We start from the raw sequence: 27,594 nt of genomic DNA on the forward strand, positions 1-27,594 counted from the left end.
TCCCGCTTCGCATGGCGTTACGACATCCTTAAACTTTCACCTGATCTTCATCCTCCACCTCGAAAACTCTCGATAACCGCGACATGCTCCCATTCCAATCAACCCGCCGTACTACGTAATCCATGAATTCTGATAAGCAACCCGAAAACCCCTCCACCCCTGGGGAGTCGTCCTCAAGTGGTCGCGACAATGGCCCACCTCCGGGGTATATGACGGTGGGGACTGGTTCGACACCCGAAGCGGCTGCGCGTCTGATCTCAATGCTAGATCAAGACTCAGGCTATGGTGGGAGCATCACTGACGGAGAAGCTGGTCGCTGGCATAATAACATTGGTGAAGACAGACCGGGCGCGCCACCGACGCCCGTCCTCCCTGGCAGCAGCACCGGATCCGCTGAACAGGACAAGCAACGCAGCCATGTTCTACAATTACGCTACAACCAGAACAAGAACGCACTTGGCCGTGCTATACATGGGACCATCGATATCCTGAAGGGCTTTCAAGAAGAAAACCTCAAATGGCCGGCGCATTACCCTACCATACCTGCCGAGTCAAAACAGACCTCACACATCCGCTCGCAATCTAGACCTGGTCTAGCACACACCCAGTCTGCGATGGGCGACTTCCAGCCACCCCGATCTCCCGACCGACCGCGAGGTTTGCGCCGTGCAGGCACGTCGTTAGGGCCTGATTTCGAGGCTGAGTCCAGTGCTGCAGCGGAGAAAGAACAGAAGCCAGAGCCTCGCCTCATCACACCGCAACTCGCCCACGACTTTTCGGTGCTGAAGCTTGAGTTGCGCATGGGTGGACGGACACAGACAGACCTAGTACACTCGTTAGAGAAAGGATCCATTGCTTCCCTGCTAGACGGGCAAATTCAGCAGAGTGTTCGGCATCTGTATGCCATCAAAGACAGAATCGAGGACACGTCGAGCAAGGTCCTAGTCACCGGTGATCTGAACGCGGGCAAATCGACCTTTTGCAACGCCCTACTTCGGAGGAAGGTTTTGCCAGAGGACCAGCAGCCCTGCACGAGCATTTTCTGCGAGGTCCTGGATTTCCGGGAGAATGGCGGTGTTGAAGAAGTCCACGCCGTGCCGCTTGGATCCGTATACAACCGTCACGATGAAAGTACCTACACGGTGTTCGCCCTCAAAGATCTCGAGAAGATTGTCATTGATAACGAGCACTTCTCGCAGTGCAAGATCTATATTCAAGACATCCGCTCGGTCGACGAATCGTTACTGAACAACGGTGTTGTCGACATTGCACTCATCGATGCGCCCGGCCTCAATGCGGACTCCGTGAAGACCACCGCGGTCTTTGCACGACAGGAAGAGATTGATGTAGTAGTATTTGTTGTTTCAGCAGCGAACCATTTCACCGAGTCGGCCAAGAACTTCATCTTCACAGCCGCCCGCGAGAAGGCCTATATTTTCATGGTGGTCAATGGTTTTGACGTCATTCGTGATCAGCAGCGGTGCAAGGAGATGATCCTCAAGCAGGTTCATGGCTTAAGTCCAGCAACATTCAAGGAGTCAAGCGAATTAGTCCATTTCGTATCCAGCAACGCTATCCCGGTGAACAACTCTCCTGGCGATGACGGTGACGATGACCCTTCGGACAAAGGCAAAGGGAAAAACCCTGAGAAAGAAAGAGACTTTGGAGATATGGAGACTTCATTACGGCGTTTTGTTCTCGAGAAGCGAGCTCGATCGAAGTTGGCGCCTGCGAAGACATATCTATTAAACGTCCTCGGCGATGTTCACAACCTGGCTACTGTGAACCGCGATGTTGCTCAGTCAGAATTGGAGCGAGTAAAGAAAGAGTTGGATGCTTTGGAGCCAGAGTTTGAGGAATCAAAGAAGTCGCGAACAGAGGCTGGAGAGACCGTGGACCGACTTGTGGAAGATACAACCTCAGAGGTTTACGGACATACTCGAGACACGCTCCAAAACTGTATAACCAAGGTGGGAGAACAAGATCTAGGCATCGAATATCCAGGTCTGCTGTCTGCCTATCAGTACGCCGAAGACATCAAAGACTCAATGTTACATGAGATTACGGAAACTGTACGGTTGTGCGAGGAGAACGCGCGCACCCAGGCAGCGCAAGGATACAATGGCATCAAGAATCTCGGTATATTGCACCTTGGTAACATGCACACCGACATCATGTTCCGTGCAGACAGGATGTACAGGAGATCCGCTCATGCGCTTGCCCGCCAGGTTGACATCGACATTGAGCTATGGGACTTCTTTGACGTCGCTAGTCTGTGGGAGCGTCAAGAGAAGGTCGCAGGGACGGGCATGGCCGTCACCGTAGCGGGCGTAGTGGGCGGCCGTTTGGTGGGCGGCGTCGGTTGGCTAGATGGTGCCCTGGGAGCGGCGAAGATCGTTGGCTCGAACAACCTTCGGAGACTTATCATTCCTGGTCTCATTGCAGGTGGTACGTGCAAAGCCCTCATGTGATTTGAATGCAAGATTCGTAGCTAACAAGACTTACAGTCGCCATCGGAGTCTCGTACATTCTGGCATCCGTTCCCAAATCACTACCGCATCGCCTCAGTGCGAAGCTTTCGACGCAACTAGCAGCCATCGACTACACGCACTCCAATGCTTTTCGAATCAGCTCTGAGGTCCGCCGCGCGTTGAAGGGCCCCGCGAAGGAAGTCCAGATTGGCCTCCAGCGCAACGTAGAAAAACTTCAACTCAAGAGGGAGGAAAACGATAAGCTTAGAGCTGAAGCTTCGGAGGCTAAGAAATATTTCTCCAACTTGTTCCGCACGTCAAGCGAGCTGCGCCAGAATGTGCAGCGAATCGATCTGGAAGCTGCACCGCCAGCTGCTGTCAGCGCTGGTTTGTAGATGCACAGAAATTGTGATGCATTAGGAGTTGTCTCAGCTCTGTATACAAGTATTGCGGACTGAGGAGCTACGGTTTCATGGCGTTCCACGGATCATTGTCGGCGCGAAGTTGTTTTGTGACTGGCGTTTTACTGGCTGGCATGACACGATGTAATTGGAAAAGAATCTTTTCTCTGTATACATGTTTAGTCTAATCAATACCCCCCTTTGCCCTTATGTAGAAATGTCGATCGTTAACACAATACCCTCTTTGAAAATGCTCTCGTGTGCATAAACTTATACGGACACTTTATAACTCCTTTGCATCTTAGAGATGCTAGCATACGAGTAGACAAAGAGATGATATCGGAAAGTTCAATGTCCAATCCATCTTTCAACTGCCACTGCGAGACACCTCAACTGCATAAGCGTTGTGTTACCCCTAACGCCAAGCAACGTGGCTGCGGACCTCCGAGCGGCAGCGTCATCCGAGTACCCCAGCTTAGGCACCACGTTAGACCAGAACCACTGCCCCTCGATGGCTTTCGCAACCTCTCAACCGCCCTGATGGAAGTCCGCCGGGACCCGCGCCAGTTCCTATTCTTCATCATCCTCCTGCTCCTCATCAACTCGCCAGAGCCGCAGAATCCTGGCTTTAACACGCGATCGCGCTACGACGAGGTCATCGAACGCGAGTGGGAACAGCTCGATATTCTAAATAGGACGGGATGGGGGGACTTTGACGCAAAAGAGAAGAAGTGGCTGAATGTTACGGGGCTGAGGGAGCAGGATGCGTTTACGTGGGATGTCTTAGGGGATGTTAAGAGTAGGGCACGTGAAAGGATGAAGGGCGTGTTAGGAGAGAGCGCACAGGGCTGGCTGGACGGAAGGAACGATGAGTCCAAGAAGGAGACGGTGTATAGGAATATCTCCGGCTTTGTGCAGGGCGAATGGGTTCGGAGCCCTTTGAGTCGGACACGGCCCGCGCTCGATCTGATGAATACAACTGGGAAGATACACTTTGACTCGCAGCTCGGCGAGTTCGACAGAAACCTCACGGGGTCGCATGGAATGGTCAGACTGCATCTTACGGAGGTGGACGGCCGACAGCGGACGGATGACAATCGGACAACGAGTGAGCTTAAAGCGAAGGTTGTTATTGAGGATGCGGATAGTTGGGGGGATAACTGGTGGGAGTTCAATCTCAACGGGATACACTATCCAGAATTTGGAGGCGCTGTGTTGACCACGACGAGCGAAAGGTAGGGAAGCGGTGGTGTATCCTACATAGAGTTTCGGCTGACAATCATAGGTTCTCTGGGGTTTTTGCCCTTCCACATTTACAGCTCTCGCCACACCTTTACAAAAGCTCTCAAGAACTACTCAACCGGACGATACACCAGACTATACAGAACCAACTAGAACGGCCGTTCCCTGTATGGAATCCTTGGTCATCTGCCGTAGAAGGCGCAGCTGAGGGAGTCATGGCTGTAAGCCACTGCGAATTCATACTGTATCTCCAAGAGGCTCCTGTACAGCTCATTGATCGACATGGACAGCCCTTCAAACAACCGGACCTGGACTGGCTTGAACATGAAATTCGATATCCCACTGGCGCAAACGTTCCTCTCCACTCGCAGATGGCCATGGACATGGTCGGTTTCTCTCCTGACTGCGGCTTCGTCTTTGAGTCGAAAGGTCCTCCAGACTTTCCACCTTCCCAAGCCATGCACTTACGCGGTTCAAAGACCGAGGAGTTCAACGATGACGCCAAAAGAAGCATTCTTGCTTTCGCCGTTACTCTGGCTTTGCAGCTCATGTTCATCATCAGGCAGGCCAAGGAAGCAGCAACACCGTCCACACGGAACCGGATAAGCTTCTACACCATCGCCATGATGGCTCTAGGAGATGGTTTCATGTTCCTTGCCCTCGTCTTTCTGCACCTGTTCCTGGGCACGTCGCAACTGCAGCTTTACACGATTGCATTCCTCGCACTGTTCTCGGTCGTGCTGGAACTCCGATTCTTGATGGACATCTGGACCGTCCAGGTCACGGAGCAGCAGCGTCAAGACCGCCAACAAGCTTCCACCACACCACCAAGCCCGCAGCCTCCACCAAGCCCACAACCTCCATCAATACCAAACCCTCCAGCGACCACACCTCGCGCACCACCTCCGTCTAGTGATACCCTTCCCGTCCCTGCAACGGCTAACCAACCGCAAACCACTCCAACGCCACCTCCCCCGGTCATTGTCGCTCCAGACCAAGACGACCCGGCGGACGACGAACCTCTCCTCCCAACCACAAACAACCCAACACCAACCACACCGACCACACCGGCCACAACAACCACAACGTCTCCCCGCGCCGAACTCGGCGCCCTATACAGCCGCTACTGCTTCCTCCTCATCGTCACCTTCTTCATCACCCTCCAATTCACCACCATGCGCTCCACCGCCCGCGCCTTCTACTTCAACACCCTCTCCTTCCTCTACCTCTCCTTCTGGCTCCCCCAGATCTATCGCAACATCATGCGCAACTGCCGCAAAGCGCTCCGCTGGGACTTTGTCCTCGGCCAGTCCCTCGTCCGGCTCGTGCCCATCGCGTACTTTTACGCAGTGGAGGGGAACATCCTGTTCAGTCGAACGGACGTGCAAGGTCTAGCCGTGCTGGCGGGCTGGCTCTGGGTGCAGATTGTCATCCTAGCCGCCCAAGAGGTGCTAGGTTCGCGCTTCTTCGTGCCGCCCTCCTGGGCGCCGCCCGCATACGAGTACCACCCCATCCTCCGCGAGGACGAAGAAGGCGCCACCATGCCCATCGGGTCCTCCGCCCCTATCACAGACGAAGAGTCCACCGAGTCACGCAGCAAGGGGAGGAAGGTGTTCGACTGCAGCATCTGCGCGACGGACATCGAGGTCCCTGTTATTCCGGCGGGCGGCGGCGGCCCGGATGTGCAGGGCTTGGGGGGCTTGACGCTGCAGCGGAGAGCGTATATGGTTACGCCGTGTAGGCATATTTTTCATACGGGGTGTTTGGAGGGGTGGATGAGGTATAGGTTGCAGTGTCCGAATTGTAGGGAGGTGCTGCCGCCGCTGTAGATATTATTATGCATAGGATTATGATCTCTTTGACAACGGGGGTAAGACGTGAAGATATAGAGTTATGTGTGTGGTGATGTTTGTGCGGTCGTTCGAGGGTGATATGCACGACGAGGAGTTGCATTAGAAAAGTGTGAGGGGCATGAGGTTTACGGCGAACCGAGACATGCTGGGTGACAATCAAATGCATACTATGATTAAGTAAAGCTGAGAAATGGCGTGGACCTTCTCGCATCATCGTCATTATCCAAGATCCTCCCAATGCAAGCCTATCTAGAAAGTGCAAAACAACGCCAGGCAATGCCGCCCGGTAGACCATCATACTAGTATAAAAGTGGTATCTCCGCAGTACGCAATGTACACATTTTTTCCACCTGCTTGACTTCTTTGAGCTCAACATATTATACCATGTAAACTGCGGGAAGCGCCCCGCTCCACAGTACATGCACGCTTCGAAGAGCGATTATCCCACTAAAACATCAGCCTAACAGGCGCAGACGTCGCCGTCGGCTGAGCGTCAACCACAGACGTAGTAGGCTTAATGTTTCCAATATCGCACCACGTAGTGTTACCCGTCTTGATAGGCTATACATTGTTAGCACTCATCCTTCTTCTCTACTGCCAGCTGAGAATAAACTTACCAAACACGTCAAATGATGACACCACGAGCAGCCATTCCGCCACTCATAAAAGTTTCTCAGCAGCAGAATGAAGCCCACAAACACGACCACGAGCAGCGCCGCGCGGACCAGCCACCAGGCCCACCAGAAGGGTTTGCGTCCTTTGAAGAAGCCTACGGGCTGCTTGACGAACTTTTGCAGTCCGGGCGCGGCGTCGGCGGTGGGGTCTTGACTCGCAGGGGCATAGGGCGGTTCATCGACGCCGATACGTTCGCGGAGTGCTTGCGGCGAATGCAAGATGCAAATTCCCAGGACGAAACCCATCAGGAACCCACCGATATGCGAGAAGTTGTCCAGACCGGGGAGTAGACCCAGCACGAAAGAGATAGCGATGTCGAGAAGGAGAAAGAGCAAGTCCTTAACGGGGGAGCGGCGCGTGCTCCAATTGTAGAGCAGGTCAAGCATGACGAGGGCGAGGATGCCGAAGAGGGAGCCCGACGCTCCGACCGAGGAGATGCCTTCAGCGGCGTAGTTTCCTCCGAGCACGAAACCGAAGATTCCGGAAGCGAAGTACACGAGGGCGAAGCGTAGGGGTCCGATCTCCTTCTCCATGTCCCTCCCCAGCGTCAATTGAAGCAGCATGTTGAAACCGATGTGGATCAGTCCTGCGTGCAGGAAGATTGGTGTGATGAAGCGCCACCATTGGTCTGGCTCCTGGTCCTTTTTAGTGTCGCGGTCTTTCCAGGCAAGGCTATCGGGTTGAGCGGGGACGCCGCCCATGCCGCAGAGTTCGGAGAGGGTGCAGGTGGAGTCGGACGTTGTGGTGTTGGGGCAGGGCCAAAGCTGGATGTTGTTGTCGAGCACGGCTTCGACGTAGTGCATGCAGGGCTGGTAACGCGCGCCCATGTTGATCAGAACGTAGGGTGAGGGGCCAATCATGATGTTGAAGTTGGGTTTCGTTTGAATGGGTGAGCCGGTCAGAACACCTATATTGTTTGTTAGCACGCGGTCTCGCCTTACGATACTATAGAAACCATCCGAAGCCTCTATCAAAGATGTTGCTTGGGGTTTGAACAAAACTTGCACATACCATTTTTAATGATCTCCCCTACGAACACACCAATCTGTACGGCGGTCAGGATATACACCACCCACGTAATCTTCCCGCTGAACCATCCTTTCTTCTTCTTTCTCTTCTCTCTCGGTCTTCCCTCAGGATCCATCTGATATACGCCTGCTGCAGCAGGATGTGTTCCCATCTTCCCTTGCTGTTGCAGCGGGATGGCGTTCTGGTCGGCGAAGGGATCGTGCTGTGCAGCTGCGGGCGGTGAATCGTATCGGTTGTTATACGGATGCGACTGGTCGTTGCCGTGGTATGCTGTGTCGCTGTAGTTTGAGGAGGCGCCAGTCTGAGTGTGTGTGAGATGAGCGGTCGAAGAGTAGTCGTGGTGTGGGCGGTTGTCGTAGCGGTTCGCATCGTCAAAAGGTGATGATACTGGCGATACGGATTGCAGCGACTGCGCGGAAGTAGTGTGATGTGGGGGTTCGGGGCGCGAGCCTGCATTGTTGCCTCCTGGATAGGACGAGTAATAGTCATTGGCAGCCATGGTGGCAGATGGGCCCGGCGTCGAGGGTGCTTTACGAGCAGCAGCACGGATTGTACAGAAGTCTGCAGATGCGGGCCGGAGTCGGCTGCTGACGAGCCTATAACAGGCGGATGGGTGAGAGTCGGGATAAGGGAGGCGCGACGGAGGGTGTGGTGAGCAGTCGGGAGAAGATGGCCGGAGTTCGTTTTGTTGTTGGCACTGGGCAAGGTGACGATGGCTGGTGGTGGTCCAAGAGTCTTGCGCAACAACAATTCGACACGGGTTAGGCGGCCTGAACGAAATCAGAAGCGAGAGAAGAGCATAAACGAGGGCAAGGGCGCATGCGTCTATATAGCATGCACCAAGACTTTTGAGCTGAGCAGCATATGCAGATCAGAGGCTGGACGAGCACTGCATACGACGGCCAGGGCCTCCAGCGCAGGCTATGGTGCCCTGCGCTACGCACCGCGCCGCTCAACCCTGTCCTACGCATCCAATCACGCCCGTGGCTCTTTCTGTGCCCCTGTCAGATGCTCCATCTGAAACGGAGCGATCTGCCTGTTGCTTTAAATAATCCTGGGGCAAAGTCATGCTGAGTGACGGCATTCAACTGCTTTTTGACCCATATGGGTATGGAAACTTCAAGAACCGGAGCTTTACCACCTAGCCGAGGAAGAGGAACGCCTCATCGGAGGTTTGGCTCTGTCTTGCAGGTTGGGACACATCGTGATGTTGTTGCGCCGACGTACTCGAGCCATTGTGGCGCCCAAGTGCAGTGGCGGAGCTGCGCTGGCTGTCAAATGTGGACCTTCATACGCAACATGGCTGACGTTCCCAACGCGCTGTATCCACAAGAAGTCCTACCAGCCTCAACTTTCACGAAAAAAATATTCAAACGCCTTTCCCTTTCCATGCAATCGTATCTCGAGATAACTGTGCTAAGGCTTCTCGCGCGCCGGAAATTTGGCAGCCTCGGGCATCTAAAAGCAGCCAACGCTACAGCAAACTCCGTCCATTCATCGTGCTTCGACGCGCGAAAAGGGTCTTTCGTCTCTTATGCTAGCGTGCGGCACTTTTTCATCTCCAAGCCTGTGGTCGGAGATTTCTGCCATCCCACAGCGTGGGACAAGTCGGACCCATGTGATCGTGCCGCGCTCGGGCAGCATCGTTCCCGTTTGGGCAGAGAGCGTGCATCACAGCACTTGGCTTGATCGTGCAAGGCCGACTCAAGACCGACACTTCCATTGGAGATGACAGAATGATTCATCTTTTGAGCTGCCTCATTTGAAGTAGGCATTATGCTTTATCGCCGATAATGAAAGCCCACCGCTGGAATATACCAGTCGGAATGTAACCAATAAAGAGCATTGAGGTTGCTCAGTGCTCTAAAGAATATGACACGTACAGTGTCCTACCCAACGCCAATGCCTTTTCCGTAACGCCTTTGCCCTCGTCCCCTACCACTGGGACTGCTGATTCCTGTAGTTGAAGGTGCCCGTGGTGCTGCCACCACCAATCTGCGCTGCGACCCTCGTAGGCTCCTTCCAGTCCACAGGCTTGCTGGACCTGTATTCCAGATACTTCACCGTCGGTGGCGTGTACTTCTCCATTTCCTGTGTCTCTGCATTCCAAACCTCAACCGTCTCATTCTGAATGTGGTCGGGCCGGACCTTCTCTTCGACAGTGAGAAAACCGCCCGTCAGTCTGTTCAGGAAGTCCCCAAATTTGTCAGCCTTGTTGACCTGGCATTTGCTTCCGCGCGACTGGCAATGACACATAAGCGCTGTCACGCTGTCGAAGTACTTGAGGCAATATGGACACTTCGCACGCGAGACGCGGTGTGCTACGAGGATGTGATCACGCATTTCTGCTTCGTTTGCCAATACCTGCCTGAAGTTTCACTGTTAATAAGGGGCGTAATCTTGAGAGTGGAATCACTTACTCGCACATAAACGGACAGAGATATTTCTCGATAACCCCGTTCCAGAACCTGTTTGGGTTATACTCCTTTGCCAAAGGATCCCAGAACCGAGTCTTGAAGATATTAGCTCCGTGTTGTTCTTCGTCTTGCTTATCGATCGCCTCGATGGTGAATTCTTTCGTAGCCGCTGGTGTAGGTTTGGCTTGCGGGAACAATTTCTTCGCAGAACGTCCACCCCACATGTTCACCTGACTGTAAGACGTCAGTAAGTCACTTATATCATGATATAGGCCAGATTTTAGGCTCAGTATCGAAACTCGTAAGAGAGGGCATATACGGTTACAAGACCTGAGATCGGGCAATCGAACGTACTGTTTGGAGCCTTGTGATGGCGCTGCAGACCCATCGATCGTGTTGCTGCTTGAACCTATGATCGTGTCTGAATCGGCACCCCTCAACGACATCCGATCCATGCCTGAAGTGAGGCTGGATGATCCGCTGGCATTCCTGCCTTGCGCAAGGGTAGGCCAACCGCCAGTTTGATGAACGGCATCCTGGGCGTACTCAGGCTGGATGGCTGGGTGACTGACGGCCTTCGCTTCGTCGTGCTCCTCTTCTAGATAATTCTCAACGCCAACACCGCCGCCGTCCTCGTGATCTAGTGCCGCATCGTATTGCGAGATCTTCTGCATGAAGCGGTCGTGTGCGTCACCGCTATCGAGAAGCTTAACCACGAGGTGCTTGTGAATCACATGACCCATAAACTGTTGCGCACTGATGACTTCGCAATGACCCTAAGGATGGCACCGGTAAGCATGTGACACACAGAGACTATGGGTACCGAATACTCACAAACTCCAGATGCTCGATCAACATTGCAGGAGCAGGGAATTCTTCATTACATCCGATGCAAGGCAGCTTTTGCTTGACCTTGTGAGACTATCAAACTTGCTCAGCATTGCCCGGGACAGTTGTACTTCTGGAAAACATACCAGTTCAGTGTGTCGCTTAAGCCCTGAAATGCTCTTGAACTCCTCGCCACAGATGCGGCACGCCCTATTGTGCTTGTCTGGTGCGAATGCCTTGTGACGAGCAAGGTCGTCATAGGAACCGAAGTCCAGATTGCACTTGTAGCAGTAATCGTGCTCATCAGAGTTCTTCTTGTGACTGATGAGCTTCTTTTCGGTGTCGAAAGAAGCTGCACAGTCAGCGAAGGTGCATGCGAACGCCTTGATAGGCTCCAGAGTGGCAGGCATAGCGGGTGGTGTTGCCGTCAGGCCGAAGGTCTTAGCGAGCGGTTGCAGTTGTTGGGAGGATGGTGGTTATATTTGGGTTGGAGAAGAAGAGATGGGAAGTAGCGAGCATTTGTAGCTAAAGGTTGTGGAGCCCAGGTGAAGGAAACCCGAAGGCAACAAGGCGAATACCGGAGAGATCGGGGGCGTTTGTAGACAGTGAGAGGATTCTATCCTGAGTAGAACCAGAAGCCGGTGAGAGGGAACGCAAGTGAAGCAGGCGCGTGATACTAGCGCAGAAGGAAGTGCAAACGGAAGGTACGAACACCGGAGGAAGGCACGACCCATCCCAAAACAAATTCGCATTACTACGGTGTTGGGATGTTGAAGTCTGGTAGTGTTGAGGACTTCACCCGATGTCCATACGAGGATATACGAGATGCATGAAAAGACTTGCGAATGACTATCCGCAGCATATACGCACATACCAAGGTGTACTCGATTTTGACTATCCTGAGTAATGAACAGCTACACAATACAAAAGCCAACTATGGTCGCCATTAGGGGGTGTAGGTGCAGGTGAAGGCAAACCTAGATGATGTTGTTGTATGCTAACACTCTAGAATCGCGAGTAAGGCAGCCTATCAAAACGTCAGCATAGGGTAACTTGAGTTGATTCGCTAGGTACGACGCATGACTCTCATTACGAAGTCGTCGAAAATGTGGAAACAAGGCACTTACCACTTGCCCCTCAGAGTGATTACAGCCCAGTCACCCTTCTCGTCTGTCTCCTTCTCAACCTTTGTCGAGAAGCTGATAGCAGACATAATCCCATCGCCGAACTTCTCATTGAGCACTGCTTTGTAAGCGTACCCGTAGTTCTGGACAATTTCGTAGAGACGGTAGATCAAGGGCTCCTTGGGTGGCATGTCTATCGTCCTGCCTCGATCCGGGAATCCGGAAAGCTGTGATCCAAGCGTTTCAGCAGGAATGTCAAGAACATGTGAGAGCTTCTTGATATCCTCAGGCGAAGCCTGAGCCTGGCCGTAGAACAAGGCAGCAATGGCAACTTCATCGCGGCCGACTTCCTTTGCAATGGCCTCAAAGGATAGATTCTTCTGCTTCTTTGCCTCGAACAAGGTGAGAGAGGACAGAGGTAGGCGAGGGACGAGCGATTCCTGCCATGGATCAGCTTGAGTTCTCATAGCGAATTTTAATACGTACATCTAGCGTCGCAATTGGGTGGCTAGCCATTCTGGTAGAGTGAAAGTGTCGAGAACCAGTGCAAGCTACGGATGGTCGCAACAAAGCTGAAGAAACGGGCACAATGGCACGAGATGCGAATCGAGTGGACAGAGCAAGACGATGAAGAGGAGCCATGTTTCAGATACAATTGCAGCGATTATATAGCTATCAGATTGCTACACGCAGCGGGGGTGGTGTGAAGAAGCGGGGACGGCCGAATGAGATCCGAATGCTTCCAGCAAAGCATCTGTCATACTGTGCGTATCTACTGATCTTCGCATACGTCACCGATCAATGGTCCCCTGTGCACGCTATCTGATCTGAACTGGACCCTTGATTATCATCTCCGCGGTGCCGATGCTGGTCTCTCATGTCCAGATGAAGGCCGGGTATAGGCTTGCTAGCTAATGAGGCAGTAAATTCAATTGGAGCATTGGGAATCCTGGGGTAACTCGATCTATAATCCGTGTTCGAAGTTTAACCTGATACTGTATGGCTGATGTTGTGGACATCACGGTCCTTGCGGTAGGAGATACGGCGCGGAAGCGGGGCAACTGAGGGGCAAGCCTAAGAAGGAACGACAACCACGCGACGTGCCGCCGCACCAAATCGCGAACAGATACTCGCGTTGTCTCAGACATTGTGGCTGGATCAAATCTCGTCCATAGGCGCCAGATCTGGTAAAATTCTGTTCGTCTGCGACCTGATATTCCCTGTTTGCATGAATCACGACCCCTGTCCAAGCTGAAGCACGATGACGAGGCGGGGTTTGGTGGATCTTCACCGACCACCCCAAGCTTCCTTCAGCTCGCCTTAGCTCCAGTACTCACTTTCTTTCTGGATAGCCATTGCTAGGAGCTGAGCTTTAGCAACCATGGCTTACAATCGTCGCGACGACGACGACCTGGCGTATGGCGAACACCATGGCCAACAGCAGGAGGGCGAGGAGGGCGAGCGTGGCTTCGTCGGCGACATGGGCAGGAAGTTCTTTGGAGGCCAGAAGGAGGTGAGTACTTACTGGACACTGCAATGTCAACCTCTTGTGTGCTGCACGTCTCGAGCAACGACATACGAGCTCAACTGCGTACACTAGCAACATATCCATACCCATCTACCTACATTTCTGCAGTCGCGTGATATCTCGATCGCTCACAGATGGTACAGAACCCCCAACAAGGCTCCTCTGGCGGCGGCGGTCTCTTCGGCAAGCTCCATAGCGCCCTCCACGAAGTCGCGTCGGACATCAAGGACAAGGTCTCTGGGAAGGATGACCACCCGGGAGGAGGTCAACAGGGTGGAGGTTCGCAGGGCAACTATGGCCAGCAAAGCGCCCAGGGCTCCCAAGTTCAGCCGGGTCAGGAGTACCACTCCCAGCATCGTTTCTTGAGCTTCGCGCCAGAGCGTCAGGGTAATGACATCAAGTGGTAAGTGCACATCGCGTCGATTAAGTATTGATATGCTAACCTTCTCCGTAAGGTACGTTGATGGATGTGGTATGTTGTTCCAACACACATGCTTAGCTCCCCTGACCTCTTCTAGGTTACATGTATGCCGTGTCTTTGGCAATTGAACGCGCACGTGAGTCGATCTGGATCCTCGACTGGTGGTTGTCGCCAGAGCTGTACCTCCGACGCCCTCCAGCAAAGAATCAGCAGTACAGAATAGACCGCATGTTACAAGCTGCCGCTCAGCGTGGAGTCAAAGTCAATATTATCGTATACAAGGAAGTGACCCAGGCGTTAACGCGTAAGTACCTGAATCCATCATTACCCGATTATCTACACTCTCTTCTCCCTAGGTCCACGGACCCCTTCACGAAAGGTCTTACGAGAATTGGCCTCGATGTCATCTTCAAATCTTTGGAAGAAGTTGAAAAGACGGACCCGCTGATCAAACCTCCTATTACAGTTTCTTCCGCTCATACAAAGCATGCTTTGGAGGCGCTTCACCCGAATATCGGTGTCTTTCGACACCCGGATCACTTGCCGGACGCAGCCGTCCTCGGAGGCTCTTTCATCCAATCGTTCCAAAACATGTCTTTCAGTCCTGCCAAGTTGGCACAACTTCCCGGAGACGGCCTGAAGGCGATCTACGGAGCACAGGATGACACTGTACTTTACTGGGCGCATCACGAGAAGCTTTGCCTGATCGATGGCGAAACCGCCTTCATGGGTGGATTGGATCTGTGCTACGGCCGTTGGGATACGAATCAGCATCCTATTGCCGATGCACACCCGGGCAACTTAGATCGTATCGTTTTTCCGGGACAGGATTTCAACAATGCTCGTATCCTGGGTAAGCCGCTTTTTCTCCAGGCGATTCGCAAAGCTAACGCAGCTCGCTCTTAGACTTCCAGGACGTCCCCAACTGGGAGAACAACAAGCTCGATCGAACGCAAAGTTCGCGCATGGGCTGGTCAGATGTATCCCTCTCATTCGCAGGACCTGCTGTGCAAGACTTGAGAACGCATTTCAGTCAGCGTTGGAACTTCATTTACGACGAGAAGTACAGCAAGAAAGATACCCGTTATGCAAGACTTCCAGACACCAGCAGTGGTGCTCAACAAGGCGGCATATACCCTCCATCTCAACAGCGGGGCTTTGACGGTGAAGAGGGCGAGGGAGAGCGTGGATTTGGTGGCGACGATGAAGGTCAAGAGGGTGAACGCGGTCTATTTGGTCGTGGTGGAGGAGAAGGCGGAGGCTTCCGCAACAAGCTCTACAACCGAGCTCAGCAAGAATTCGGCCGTCATGGACACCACGAAGAAGGTCAACAACATCAGTCGCACGCACAGCACGGGTCTCAGCGCGGAAGCGCAGACTGCCAGCTCACGCGAAGCTCTGCAAAATGGAGTCACAACATCTCGACCGAGCACTCTATCCAAAATGCTTACTGCGAGGTCATCAAAAACAGCAAACACTTCGTGTATATCGAGAACCAGTTCTTCATTACCGCAACTGGCAACGAACAGAAGCCGGTTAAAAATCAGGTTGGAGCAGCAATCGTTGAGCGTATTATTCGGGCGGCCCGCAACGGCGAGAGGTAAGTCAATATTCGGAACGGCCTCACTGCATACCAAGTGTTGGCCGCACAAGTTAGCACAGGACGCTCCTTTATAGAACGTTTACCACGCCGACTTCGTACTGACATTTGTGCAGGTACAAGATGTTTGTCATGATGCCTTCCGTGCCTGCGTTCGCTGGTGACTTGAAGTCCGACGATGCTCTCGGTACGCGCGCTATCATGGAGTTCCAATACAATTCCATCAACCGCGGCGGGCACTCAATCTACGAGGAGATCCAAAAGGCGGGCTTTAACCCCTTAGACTATATCCGCTTCTACAACCTGCGGAATTACGACCGTATCAATGCCAGTGGGGTCATGCGCGCCGCAGAAGAGCGCAGTGGAGTGTCGTACGAGCAGGCTCGTGAAGGCTATGACGCCGCTCACGAAGCTAATCGCGGCGAGGGAACACGTGGATTCGAAGAAGAGGGCGAGCGCGGCTACCAGGCCTACCGACCGCCTCCGACAGCAGAGTATGGAGTATACGAGATGGATGGCTCCTCCAATTACGGCCAGAATCAAGGTCACGGACAGAACCAAGGCTACGGCCAGGATTCAGGCTACGGCTCTCAATATCAGAATAGACCGGACAACAGACCGGATGAGGACAAGCGTGCCGACTACAACAAGTATCAACAGGCTGCCTCCCAAGTCGGAGGCCATCAAGGCCTCGGCGATGGACGTTGGGACTCTGTCAGCGAGGTAAGTACTGTCTGGTCAGTATATGAGAGTGATCTTAAGGATTGACTTTTCGCAGTGCTACATGCTGGGCGGTGAGGACATCCGCAACGTTCCTTGGGAAGGGGGCAAGATGGATGAAATCGATGCCTTTGTGTCTGAGGAGCTCTACATTCACAGCAAGGTGAGTGTATCCCCACGTTTCAATTAGCAAGCTGACATCCAGCAGCTCCTCATTGCAGATGATCAAGTTGTTATCTGCGGATCTGCGAATCTGAACGACCGTTCGCAACTTGGTGACCACGACTCCGAGATCGCGGTCATCGTTCGTGACAACGACACCGTCGAGTCGTACATGGACGGTTGCCAATGGCGTGCTGCTAAATTTGCTGCCTCTCTGCGTCGGCAGATCTTCCGCAAGCATCTTGGTCTGCTCAAGCCGCAGAACTTCGAGCGTCCGGACGAGAACTTCCAGCCGATTGGCGTGCCGAACATCTATGACTGGGGCTCTGAGGAGGACCGCCAAGTCGTTGATCCACTTTCCGACGAGTTCCAGGACTTTTGGAACTGGCGAGCGAAGAAGAACACTGATGCCTTTGGTAAAGTCTTCCATCCGGTACCTTCCGACGAAGCGCGCAACTGGAAGCAGTATGATGCGTACTACTCTCGCTTCTTTGCCCAAGAGGAGGGCGATAAAGAGAACAAGAAGCCAAGCTTATATAAGATTGGTCACGTCGTCGCAGAGAACTTTAGCCAAGGCGAGCAGGGTCTGCGCGAGGTCAAGGAAGTACTGTCCACCATCAAGGGAACTCTGGTGGAGATGCCATTGCTGTTCCTCAAGGAAGAGGATATTGCGAAGGAGGGTGTTGGCCTGAACGCTTTCACTGAAGAGCTTTACACCTAAGCTCTCGACCCGAGATATGCGAATCAGTCTTATATCTCTGAATGAAATCCACCTTTCTCCAGCATTCATCTCTCTCTCAGACCCCCATCCCAACCATCTCTCTGATCTGTATCCTCTCTCAAGCGCATCCTCCCACCACCTCCACCACTACCTTCACCCCTCACCCTTCCCTCCATAGCGACTTCCCCTCTCGATGCAGCCACTTTACCCGCCTCTCCCGCTCCAACAACACCACCGCTCTCACCCTTCCTCCTCCCATCCCTCAGTATCCCCTTCCCCACCTCACCCTCCACAACCTCCAATAACCGCCTCAGCGCCTCCTTCCTACTACTCCCCATCTCTGGACCCACATCCAGAGCTTTCGAACCGCCTTTGGACATGCTGTACACGGCGGCGACGTAAGAAGGAGACGGGGAGAGTGCTTTGGGATGCCGGCCGACGAGTACGGCAGGGCGTTTCGAAGGCGTGGGCGATAATTGCCATGATAGAGCTACACGGTTTTAGATGGTTGCATTGCAGGGGCTAGGAAATGGAGGGATGGTATGGAAGAGTGCAGTATATACTCTCGATGATGTTCATCAAATATTGAAGTTCGGATTCGTCTTCGCCGCGGACGTTGGGAGCGGGTTTGGAGGGGGGCGTTGTCGAGCATGGTCTCGAGGAAATTGTCATGCTCCGAATTGTTCAATGTCGGATCAAAATTGGTAACAAGAGGAATTGTGGTAGCTTTTATGTTGTGGGACGGAGCTGGTCATGCTAGTGTACGTGGCATGGGTTGTGCTTCGCGAATGTTTGTGGTTGTGGTGACTAGTGGGAGAGGAGCAAACATTATAGGGATGATAAGGCGCGTGTGCGACGTCAGGATGGGACAACGAGAAGGGCAGCGGGATTTGGCGCCATAGCCCACGTGATGTCGATGACTTTTAGCAATGTACCAGCCGCTTATAGTACAAGCTTAGCGTGAGAGAGATGTTGCTTGTCCACGTAACAGTCACTCTTTAGGTTCTAGAGACTTACATCTGCCCTTTGCATCTGTTGGGGTGTATAATATGGTAGCGAAGGACCGCGATTTTGATAGTACCTCTGTTGCAAAGGCAAAGGGGAAATCCACCACGATGCCTCCTACAGTCGGAACATTTCAAGGTATCTCCACAGCCTAGACATTAGTGCCTATAGTTGCCGGGGATACAGTATCGCATGACTATCTTGTAAGCGCGCATTGAGCACTGAGTTGACCTAGGACATATTGCAGTCACCATAGTTCTGTCGTTCCATGCTGTGGATGTGTATTGCGGAAACCAATGTTCTTTGAAGTACTTATAAAGAAGATTCGCAGCTTCGCTACCTGCAGCAATCCTATAGCTGAGCGCCCCTTCTCTGCGTCTGCGCTTGTTGGGAAGAGACCCAATATCGACACTTTGCATGCTTTTTCGTATTTTTGTATAAGAATGTGGCGCAGTCGAAAGCTTCGCGAATGGTCCCTTTGTCTAGGCGTTGCGAAGCATAGCGAACCTTCAGCGAGCCATCCAACGCAACTGATCCACCTCTTAAGAAGGGTACATGAAGGTTCTCGAACATAGAACCCACTTTTACAGCAATAGTAGACTGGAAAATTTCTGCGTTATAGGATTGGATCCCCTAGTAGATGATAGTACGATGTAAGAAGTGGTTTGTTGTACATTCCATATGCCGCAAAGCGTCGTCTTTTGTAAGAAGCAACTCATTGCAGGCAATACACTGTAAGACGAGGTCAGAATCTGTATGGTGCGTATTGACGCGTTGTTCCAATTCAGTGTATGTCCTCGTGGTCGGGATGTCTTCGTCGCCGGATGTGCATTTGGGACTATTTACGTTCGGTTGAAAACCGCTCTGCAGGAGATTCAGAAACGTGCTCCAAAGGTTCAGGACTTGTAGGCGTTGTGAATAGGCTTCCACAGCATGAAGGTAGGCGTAGACACCCCCTGGTACATCGCCACATCCTCGCTTTGTCCTATCACGTAATGTTCGGCAATCCTCTGAATCTCTTTAAGGGCTAATCCTTTCTTGTGTCGCTTTTGAGAAAGTGTAGGAACGTGTCTGCATGTACTAGGCGGAGATTGGAGTTGCCAATGACGAACCGTGAGCCATGTTTCTGGAACACGTGCTTGGAGGTCAAAGCCAGGTCGCTTTTCTATACAACACCCTGAAGGTTATGATGGACTTCGTTCGGATGTGGTGAATGGTTTATATTCGTTGAGTCACCATAGGTTGTGCCAATCTGGGTTCCAAGGCACGCATTCAGGTGTGTAGAACAGACACTCTTTTTAAAACGTGCTGCCCTTCGTCAACCTCCTCTTCCAACTTCTCTCTCTCAGCTCCCCATCCCCAACCCCTCCATCCCTCGCAATCCTCAACTCCTTCTTGGGCACCACCAACGCCCCTCCACTGTCCGTCAGCTTTCTTCTTATCTCTTTCTCGTCCAAAACATCGCCATTCGGCTCGTCCTCTCCCACCTCCTCCCTCATCGCGGTCGCAATGTCGAGTATGCTCCGCAGCAGCCCAGGTCGCCTCCCTGTCCGGTACATCCTGGAATGCATGCGAGTGTCCATCCACATGCCCACCATGATACAGCTCCACACGAAGTTAAATATGAAGATCCCGAAAAGGAAGATATACGAGAATCCCCACTGGTATGTTTCGTTGGGCTTGCACGAGCCGTGCGTGTGCAGGTACGATGCAGGGAATATGAGCCCCTGGCGAGCTGCTTCAGGATTAGGGCTCAGGGAGTAATGGGGATATATGAGCCCTCCAGAGGGGCGGTCGGCGTCGCGGCTTTCGGCTTCGAAGGTTATGTTTAGGGAGGGAGGGGATAGGTGTGTGGTTGTGCCGTTGAAGACGAAGGTGCTGCTCACGTCGCGTTGGACGGAGGTCGTGACCCAATTGGATAGGTTAAGAGATTGGAGAATTGGGTTGTATGAGACACCCAGGTAGTGGGATGAATCTAGAAGGCGTTAACTCAGTAGCAGTGCGTCAGACCGAAGGACCTGTGGACTTACAGTTAAGAATAGCATCCGCAAGCTCCTCATCGTAAGCCACGGAAATCAACGGCTTCGTGTAGTTCTCCCCCAACCTTTGACTGTCCTGCACAATGTACTCTACCCGCCTGACCTCACTCCACGCCACCAGATTCCTCCTCTCATCTTCCACATACGGCTCATACGTCGTGATATACCCCGTCATAGCCGCCATCAGCGTGGGGAACGCCAGCACATACAATGTCCCAAGGACCATACACAGCATCGCTAACCACCTGAAAAACCTCCTCCAATTCGTCTCCCCAAACGCCAACCATTCCTTCGCCAGCACCCCCAGCGTCCCCAGCGTCGTCGTTTGGAACGCCACACTCGTGTACATCTTGTAGCTTGTGCGGTGCAGTTCCATGTGGTACAGCAGCCATTCGTTGAACACGCGGTAGTTTACCCACGCGAGCAGCATCTGGCCGCCGCGCCCGACGAGGAGATCCCACGTGATGTCGATGACCTTTACCTGCGTGAAGGTCATGGCGCCAAACGATAGATTGGGCGTGAAGAAATAAGATGAGTCCTGCCAAACCCGAAGGTACACAGTCAGTGTATGTCTCAAACAAGTGGAGATGTTCCAGTGCCTCGTATCTCAGCCAAGCGAAACAAACTCTTCTCTTGTGTTATTACGATATAAGTAAAGTAGATAAAGATAGTCTTTCTTTCGCTTGGCGGATAGGACGCATCCACTTTGTACCCGGGAGACTTGCCATGATGCGCCAGGTGGCGCCCGTCGCTTCTTTCCACATTCCATTGGGGTAACAGTCGCGACCGTTGAGGTACGATTGGGAGGCTACTTCTGCGGCGGCGGAGAGGACGACAATGGGGAGGAGGGCGAGGGGGAGGCTGGATATGGCCAGAAAAGTGCGCCAGGGGAAGGTTGAGGGTTTCCATCTCTTTCTGGGGCTTCTGTGTGCTGTGGTTCTGGTGCTTGCATCGTGTGAAGGTTTATGGGATGGACTCCGCATCGGCAGCGCTTCGTAGCGGGTCTCGGAGCGCGCCTTAGGTTCCTGCAGTTTGGCTGTGGACTTCATGGCTTTCGCGCGATGCTGCCAGCATGCTCGTCCTGGAATAGAGCGACGACGTCGTTCTTCCCGATGAAGCTTATGTGGAAAATCGATGTGTTGGCGCTGATGTCACGCATCTTGCTCCATTACCGAGATGGAGGTTAAGAATTGGGGGCCAAGTGAGGCGCAGGGCTGGGCGAAGATCATTCCGTCTCTTAGGTAGCACCGCCCACTCGATGCTTGACACCTCCATCGACGAGATAAGTCTGCCCTAGGATTGTCTCACGAATATACTTTGCGAGCTCCCAATCAAGGTAGACCAAACAATCGGATCAGCAAAGTAGTTTTCAATTACCGACGGATTGTTGTAGGCCTTGAAGACTTTCAGGGCAACGTCTATCGTACCTATCTAATTAGTAGAGCACGCATCTCGTGTTATACTATCTTCTGAGCCTCCCGAGCACCTGACAACATTTTCAAAGTTCGCCTCTCTGCAAAGAGACACATTAGTCTCCTTCTGTCACCACATGCTTACGATTTCTCCTTCCCCTTGACAACCTCATCCGCAGTCTCGACCAGCACCTCGAACACCCTCTTCATATACTTTTCCTCCGACCTCTCCACCGCACTAACCACCCGAATGACATACAGTCCACACACCACCGTACCCGTCAGGAAAAACTCCCCACCCGCATTCACCCTCTCATACACCTCTTTCGTAACGCGATTTGCATCTTCTCTATACTGCGCCTCCGCATCATTCGTAAAATCATTCAGGTACGCCTCATGCGCAGGGTTTGACTTCGTCGCCGGAGACGACGGCGCGTTAGGTTTGCTAGGATTGATCTGGAACGTAGTAAGGCCGAATGCAGCAGGCGTGATCACGGAGAAGACATCGGGGCGCGTCTCAAGCAGGCCTTGGAAGTACTCTCCCAACTTGACATGTCCGCGGATGAACTTGCGCAGCCCGTTTACACCATACGTTCTCAGCACGAACCACACCTTCAAGCTCCTGAAGCGGCGGCCGAGCGGAATCTGCCAGTCGCGGTAATCCGTCACGAGTCCGCTCTCGGTGAACTCATTGCGCAGGTATGATGGCGTGATGCTGTACGTGTCGATGAGGTCTTTGCGGCGCTTGATGAAGAAGGCGCTGCAGTCGAAGTTGGTAAGCAGCCACTTGTGCAGGTTGAAGTTGAAGGAGTCGAAGTTTGCAATGGGTGGGCAGAGATGCTGGTATTCTGGGCAGATGAGCGCGGAGCCTGCGTACGCGGCGTCGACGTGGATCCAGAGGTCGGGGTACTCGCGTGCTACTTCGGCGATTCCTTCGAGATCATCGACTGCGCAGGCTCCGGTGCTGCCGATGGTAGCTGTGAAGTAGAACGGCTCTAGACCCTTTTCTTTGAGCTCTTCGATGGTCTTTCGGAGGGCTTTGCCTGAGACGCTGAAGTTTGTGGAGCGGGGCGCGGGGACGGTGCGGAAGCGTGTGCCAGCAATGACGGCGGCTTTCTGTGTGGAGGAGTGTGCGTGTTCTGAGCCTAGGGCTACCATTTTCCCTCGAAGATCTGCAGCTTTGTCCATCCTGTCGTCTCCCTCCGGCATGTCGCCCAGTTTTCTTCTGATGAGCCTTTCTCTTGCTGCTACAAGCGCAGTGAGCACCACTTCGCTCGCTGTGCCCTGTATAACACCGCCGCCCTCACCCGCACTTTGGAAGCAATTGGGTAAGGCAAGCAACTTGGCAATCCAGTCCATGACTACGGTCTCCAATTCCGTGACCGCAGGCGAGCAAATCCAATTGAAGGCTGCGGCGTTGAAAGCACCCGAGTACATTTCGCCCAGCATGCCGGGGTAGGACGAATTGCACGGGAAGAAAGCCATAAACTTAGGTGATTGCCAGTGGGTAAGGCCCGGCATAATGATCTTGTCAATATCGGCTTGAATGGCGCTCCATGGCTCGCCTTCTTCTGGTGGACCCGAAGGAAGGAGGGGTCGTAGGTAACCTGGTGATACGTTTGGGAGTACTGGCCTTTCGGCTACAGTGTCGTAGTACTGAATGACTGAAAATGTTCGTTAACAATGATCAAGCAAGTGGGCACGGGATACTCAGTACTCTCATCAATGGCACTGTGTGCTGCTTCTCGAAATTGTGATGAATCCATGGTGTGCGTGGCGAATTGAAGACCTCTCAACTCACTCAAACCAAGTCCAAAAGAACAGGGTCGATATCGAATACAATCAATCGGTCCGTTGAGAGACGTTCGTAAAGACGTATATAATATTTGCTTGTTCCACGAACACTGAACAGGTGGATTTGGCCGAAGTCGGTAGTGCGCGCTTCAATTCCGCACTCTTTCCTTTCACGGTTAGAGCGCAACGGAGCGGATCAAGAAATATTGGGTCCCCATGCCATAGGGCGTGGAAACTACATAAGACAGATAGCAAGTTGCTACCGTTCCATTTTGGAGGATTCTTTGCCCTTGGGGTGGGGGGAGAGTGTTGTCAGCAAATGTCTGGTAGTCGCTGGCCCCCCGAATATATACGAAAAGTCGACACCACGTCTACTGTTCGAAGACCTACGACTAACAATGTCGATGACAGATTGATTTTGGGTATTCGAATGAAACTACCTAAAACGTTTGAATGTTTGTATTCATTCGATCAATACCGCCGTCCAACTTCCACACCAACGTTTTCATCTGGGTTCGCAAAGCCCCTAGCTTTCGGCGTCGACTTGCCCGCCACATCCTGAGGGGTCTCTCCTGTGTAGTTCCATCCACCATCTTGCACGAAGAAGTCGACTTCGTCAATGATGTCCCAGATCACGTCCTCCGCAATTTGCTCCTTGTACCTTTCGCCAATCGCTCGTAATTTTCTTCCTTCGGGTATCTGTTTCTCGACAGTGTCGCTCCCTTGCATTTGCGTATCCTTTTCACGCTGCTTTTGGATCTCCTCTGGTGGACACCAGAAATCGGGCCCGAAATTGACCTGCGCTACACCTTTGTTGAAAACGGCAACAGTCGGAAAGTATCCCACCATACCGTCATCGAATCCGATTCTTGCGCCAGCTTTCAAAGCTTCTGCGGAGGGTACGCTCGCTGGAGGCAAAAAAGCGAGGAGACCCTCGTACGCGATTCCCATTTCCTTACCGTTCTTGTACACCTTAATGTGGGACTGAGGTAGAGATCGAATGCTTACGTCCTCGTGGTTCGGCGATGGATTGATCTTGGGCATGGGTCCTCGATCGTGATATTGCTCCACCGCTTTGCTGATGTGATAATCGAGCTGTTCGAACAAGAAATTGCCTTTGTAGCCTACTGGAATACGGTCGCGGATGATATCAAGTGGCTTCTCGGTTGGATCAAATGTATTATCTTTTGCGTCAAAACCGTCCCCAATGTCGACAGCAGGATTGTAGACTCCTTCGACAACTTTACGGTGTAGCGCTAGAGAAGGCAATTGAATTTCAAGACCGATGACGTCGCCTTCTCCGAAATGCTCATCACTGACATATTCGACTGGCGTCGGCTTGTTGTGAGGCGGGCGTGGCTTCATGTGCTTGCTTTTGGCGTTCTTTGGTAATGGCTTAAAGACCTTGGATATTCGCGAGCGATGCATGACTTCAAAGCGAGCGTCTGTGATGCCATAGCTGTAGCCATCGAATCCTACAGGAGCATCTAGCGGTGCCTCTCGTCTGGCCCATCCCACGCGGATATGGGGCCCTGGTTTGGTTTCACCAGTCTTGGTATCCAAGGGATCATGAGGACCCTCTGCAGTTATGCCTTTCAGGATCTTGACTTCAAAGTACATCCTGCCTTCTCGTGCCACGACATTCCCTCTTCCCATGCGCCAACCCTTCTCCTGTGTCACAATTGTCGCAGTCTCCTTGTCAAATGAAAACCATCTGTCAGTGTCCTCGTGGCTCATTCGTGGTCCGTACGGCTTAGAGTCGCTTTGGCGGTAGAACTGCTTATGGCGGAATTGTGGGTCTGCCACGGCGTGTGTATATCGGTAGCCCTTCTTGTTCCAGGCATGGTCCAAGGGTCTTAGTAGTTGCGTACCGTCTGGAGCGGTAAGCGGAGGATCCCAAGAGAATTGACCTTCCCTTGGCTGCTGATAATCTGAGAGCTTGGGCTCCGGAATCGAATATCGCATAGGCGAATCCGTCGATGGCCGCTCCTTCTTCGTTTTAGAGGTCGGATTCGGCGTGCTTCCACGCGTGTTGGACGAAGCCTCTCGTTTCTTGATTGTCTCACGTTTCTCTCGCTGCTCTCGCGGCGGAGCTCGTGGACGCGCGCGCGACGCAGCATCTGGATTCGGATTGAGCGGCGAGGATATGGCTGGAGCGTGATCTTCTTCCAAGGTGCGCTTCACAGGCAACGATGCGCCTGGCGTGTTGGCACGCGAGTTCGACTGCGACTCAGCCATGATCGGCTCGTAAAGATGGCGACTAGCTTTTCGTGGAGGCTCGATGGCGGTAGGCGCAACCTACGTGTGACGATTGAGGAATCGCGTAGCTAACGCAGTCGTGGGGAGATTTCTGAGGCAGCTCGCGGCGCAATCCAGGCACGCGAATATGTGCTGATCGTAGCTTCCGGGTAGCTTTTGCGCTACACCAGATCCGTAAAGCGGGCCTGCAACATGGCAGCGCTAAAATAAAAAGTTAGCGGGGCAACGCCCGCCCGAGCATTTGAATTTCGCTGCACAACACGCACAAAACGAACCTCAAGAGCACTCGCAATGCCGAAGACACCCAAGTCGCCAGCCGTCCGCGAGGCTCAACGCCACAATCCACTGGCTGAAGAATACGCACCCTCGAATCCGTTCCCCACAAAGCAGAAGTCCGCAAAGACTCGGAAGCGACAGGACGAGGATGATGGAGACAAATTTGTAGACAGCAAGAGTTCCCGAAAAATCTTAGAGTTGGGCCAGGAGCTCGCAGATGAAGCAGAGAGCGAGAGCAGACCGCAAAGACCACCTAAGGCAAACCCTGCGTTTGATTTTGACACAAGACTGGATGAGGGCATAGAAGAGGCGGCGCAATATGACAATGAAGACGATGGCTGGGGAGACGAGGAGGAAGAGATTGTGGAGGAGGTAGAGATCGATCCCGAGGACTTGGACACCTTCAACAAATTCATGCAGACCGATGACAATCCGATTAGCTGGCCGGGCGCGGAGGCGCAATCCTCCGGGGGCGGTACTGATCTAGCAGCGCTGATTTTACAAAGAATCGCGGAGAAGGAGTCTACAGAACCGCAGAAGCAGATACTCGGTGGTGGAGATCCTGAAGATGCTGTCGAGATTCCTGAAAAGGTTGTGGAAGTCTACTCAAAAGTTGGCCTGATCTTGTCGCGATATAAGTCTGGCAAGCTTCCTAAGCCATTCAAGGTAAGCAATTCGTTATGAGATGCGCATGCGATGTGCAGCTGCTGACCCGCGTACAGATCTTGCCTACCATCGGCGCGTGGGAAACGCTGGTCGCTATAACAAGACCTGACCAATGGACTCCTAATGCTGTCTACGCTGGAACCCGCTTGGTAAGCATTTCGGTTACGTTTTGCAATCCTTTCACTGTACTGACGTTGATCCAAGTTTGTCTCCTCCAAGCCCTACATCGCACAGGCATTTCTCAATCAGGTTCTCCTTCCCGCAGTGCAACAGGACATCTTGCAAAACCACAAGCTGAACGTGCACTTATACAATGCGCTTAAGAAGGCCCTCTACAAGCCTTCAGCATTCTTCAAGGGCATCGTCTTTCCTATGCTAATTGATGGATGCAACCAACGCGAGGCCACCATTATTGCATCCGTAGTCTCAAAAGTTAGCGTACCCGTACTGCATTCTGCTGCCGCTATCCACCGTATTTGCGAGATCTCCGCTGAACAGATGTCTTCTGACCCCGAAGCGGCTGGCCCAGCAAACATCTTCATAAGGACACTACTGGAGAAAAAGTACGCTCTTCCCTATAAGGTCATCGACTCTCTCGTCTTCCATTTCATACGGTTCCGAGCCGCAGGTGCGAGCAGCGCAGACGCTATGGACACCGGGGGTGGAGATCTCGGCGGGACAGGGAAGCTACCGGTCATATGGCATCAGTGCTTGCTAGCCTTTGCACAGCGTTATAGGAACGATATCACAGAGGACCAAAGAGAAGCGCTGCTAGATTTGCTGCTCACAAGGGGTCACCACACCATCAGCCCGGAAGTCCGGCGGGAACTACTACAAGGTCGGGGACGTGGCACCGTCATTGAGCCGCCGCCTGTGGGCATGGACGGCGACGACACAATGGTCATGGGTTGATGCATAAAAGTTTTCGTTGTTCTACGATTGACGCATGCA

At 52.8% G+C, this 27,594-nt stretch overlaps 10 protein-coding genes across 10 annotated transcripts; 4 read left to right on the plus strand and 6 right to left on the minus strand.

Annotated features, from left to right (window-relative positions):
• Nucleotides 1-122: 122 nt before the first annotated feature.
• Nucleotides 123-2,866, plus strand: FZO1 (mitofusin; the record flags this gene model as incomplete). Its single annotated transcript, XM_056215419.1, has 2 exons — nucleotides 123-2,448; nucleotides 2,508-2,866. 2 exons carry the CDS (start codon nucleotides 123-125, stop codon nucleotides 2,864-2,866), a joined length of 2,685 nt encoding a protein of 894 aa, XP_056069666.1.
• Nucleotides 2,867-3,412: 546 nt separating this feature from the next.
• Nucleotides 3,413-5,943, plus strand: N0V89_006650 (uncharacterized protein; the record flags this gene model as incomplete). Its single annotated transcript, XM_056215420.1, has 2 exons — nucleotides 3,413-4,107; nucleotides 4,215-5,943. 2 exons carry the CDS (start codon nucleotides 3,413-3,415, stop codon nucleotides 5,941-5,943), a joined length of 2,424 nt encoding a protein of 807 aa, XP_056069667.1.
• Nucleotides 5,944-6,414: 471 nt separating this feature from the next.
• Nucleotides 6,415-8,170, minus strand: N0V89_006651 (uncharacterized protein; the record flags this gene model as incomplete). Its single annotated transcript, XM_056215421.1, has 3 exons — nucleotides 6,415-6,528; nucleotides 6,585-7,549; nucleotides 7,654-8,170. 3 exons carry the CDS (start codon nucleotides 8,168-8,170, stop codon nucleotides 6,415-6,417), a joined length of 1,596 nt encoding a protein of 531 aa, XP_056069668.1.
• Nucleotides 8,171-9,606: 1,436 nt separating this feature from the next.
• On the minus strand, nucleotides 9,607-11,326 carry N0V89_006652 (uncharacterized protein; the record flags this gene model as incomplete). The annotated part of the gene is made up of 5 exons (XM_056215422.1): nucleotides 9,607-10,039; nucleotides 10,092-10,322; nucleotides 10,443-10,864; nucleotides 10,923-11,009; nucleotides 11,063-11,326. The coding sequence occupies 5 exons, from the start codon at nucleotides 11,324-11,326 to the stop codon at nucleotides 9,607-9,609; spliced, it is 1,437 nt and encodes a 478-aa protein (XP_056069669.1).
• Nucleotides 11,327-11,921: 595 nt separating this feature from the next.
• On the minus strand, nucleotides 11,922-12,682 carry cyn1 (Cyanate hydratase; the record flags this gene model as incomplete). Its single annotated transcript, XM_056215423.1, has 3 exons — nucleotides 11,922-11,943; nucleotides 12,044-12,480; nucleotides 12,527-12,682. 3 exons carry the CDS (start codon nucleotides 12,680-12,682, stop codon nucleotides 11,922-11,924), a joined length of 615 nt encoding a protein of 204 aa, XP_056069670.1.
• Nucleotides 12,683-13,421: 739 nt separating this feature from the next.
• On the plus strand, nucleotides 13,422-17,192 carry N0V89_006654 (uncharacterized protein; the record flags this gene model as incomplete). The annotated part of the gene is made up of 9 exons (XM_056215424.1): nucleotides 13,422-13,553; nucleotides 13,712-13,971; nucleotides 14,024-14,040; nucleotides 14,087-14,293; nucleotides 14,456-14,842; nucleotides 14,896-15,589; nucleotides 15,706-16,312; nucleotides 16,368-16,472; nucleotides 16,518-17,192. 9 exons carry the CDS (start codon nucleotides 13,422-13,424, stop codon nucleotides 17,190-17,192), a joined length of 3,084 nt encoding a protein of 1,027 aa, XP_056069671.1.
• A 2,303-nt stretch (nucleotides 17,193-19,495) lies between these two features.
• On the minus strand, nucleotides 19,496-20,732 carry N0V89_006655 (uncharacterized protein; the record flags this gene model as incomplete). Its single annotated transcript, XM_056215425.1, has 2 exons — nucleotides 19,496-20,172; nucleotides 20,228-20,732. The coding sequence occupies 2 exons, from the start codon at nucleotides 20,730-20,732 to the stop codon at nucleotides 19,496-19,498; spliced, it is 1,182 nt and encodes a 393-aa protein (XP_056069672.1).
• Nucleotides 20,733-21,789: 1,057 nt separating this feature from the next.
• Nucleotides 21,790-23,414, minus strand: N0V89_006656 (uncharacterized protein; the record flags this gene model as incomplete). Its single annotated transcript, XM_056215426.1, has 2 exons — nucleotides 21,790-23,312; nucleotides 23,366-23,414. The coding sequence occupies 2 exons, from the start codon at nucleotides 23,412-23,414 to the stop codon at nucleotides 21,790-21,792; spliced, it is 1,572 nt and encodes a 523-aa protein (XP_056069673.1).
• Nucleotides 23,415-23,913: 499 nt separating this feature from the next.
• On the minus strand, nucleotides 23,914-25,680 carry ASH2 (transcription factor, contains a PHD finger motif; the record flags this gene model as incomplete). Its single annotated transcript, XM_056215427.1, has 1 exon — nucleotides 23,914-25,680. One exon carries the CDS (start codon nucleotides 25,678-25,680, stop codon nucleotides 23,914-23,916), a length of 1,767 nt encoding a protein of 588 aa, XP_056069674.1.
• A 312-nt stretch (nucleotides 25,681-25,992) lies between these two features.
• ENP1 (snoRNA-binding rRNA-processing protein) lies at nucleotides 25,993-27,555 on the plus strand (the record flags this gene model as incomplete). The annotated part of the gene is made up of 3 exons (XM_056215428.1): nucleotides 25,993-26,643; nucleotides 26,700-26,792; nucleotides 26,848-27,555. The coding sequence occupies 3 exons, from the start codon at nucleotides 25,993-25,995 to the stop codon at nucleotides 27,553-27,555; spliced, it is 1,452 nt and encodes a 483-aa protein (XP_056069675.1).
• Between the last annotated feature and the right edge of the window lie 39 nt (nucleotides 27,556-27,594).

This window comes from Didymosphaeria variabile (assembly GCF_027946475.1).
Source record: "Didymosphaeria variabile strain IMI 356815 chromosome Unknown scaffold_5, whole genome shotgun sequence".
Classification (NCBI taxonomy): domain Eukaryota; kingdom Fungi; phylum Ascomycota; class Dothideomycetes; order Pleosporales; family Didymosphaeriaceae; genus Didymosphaeria; species Didymosphaeria variabile.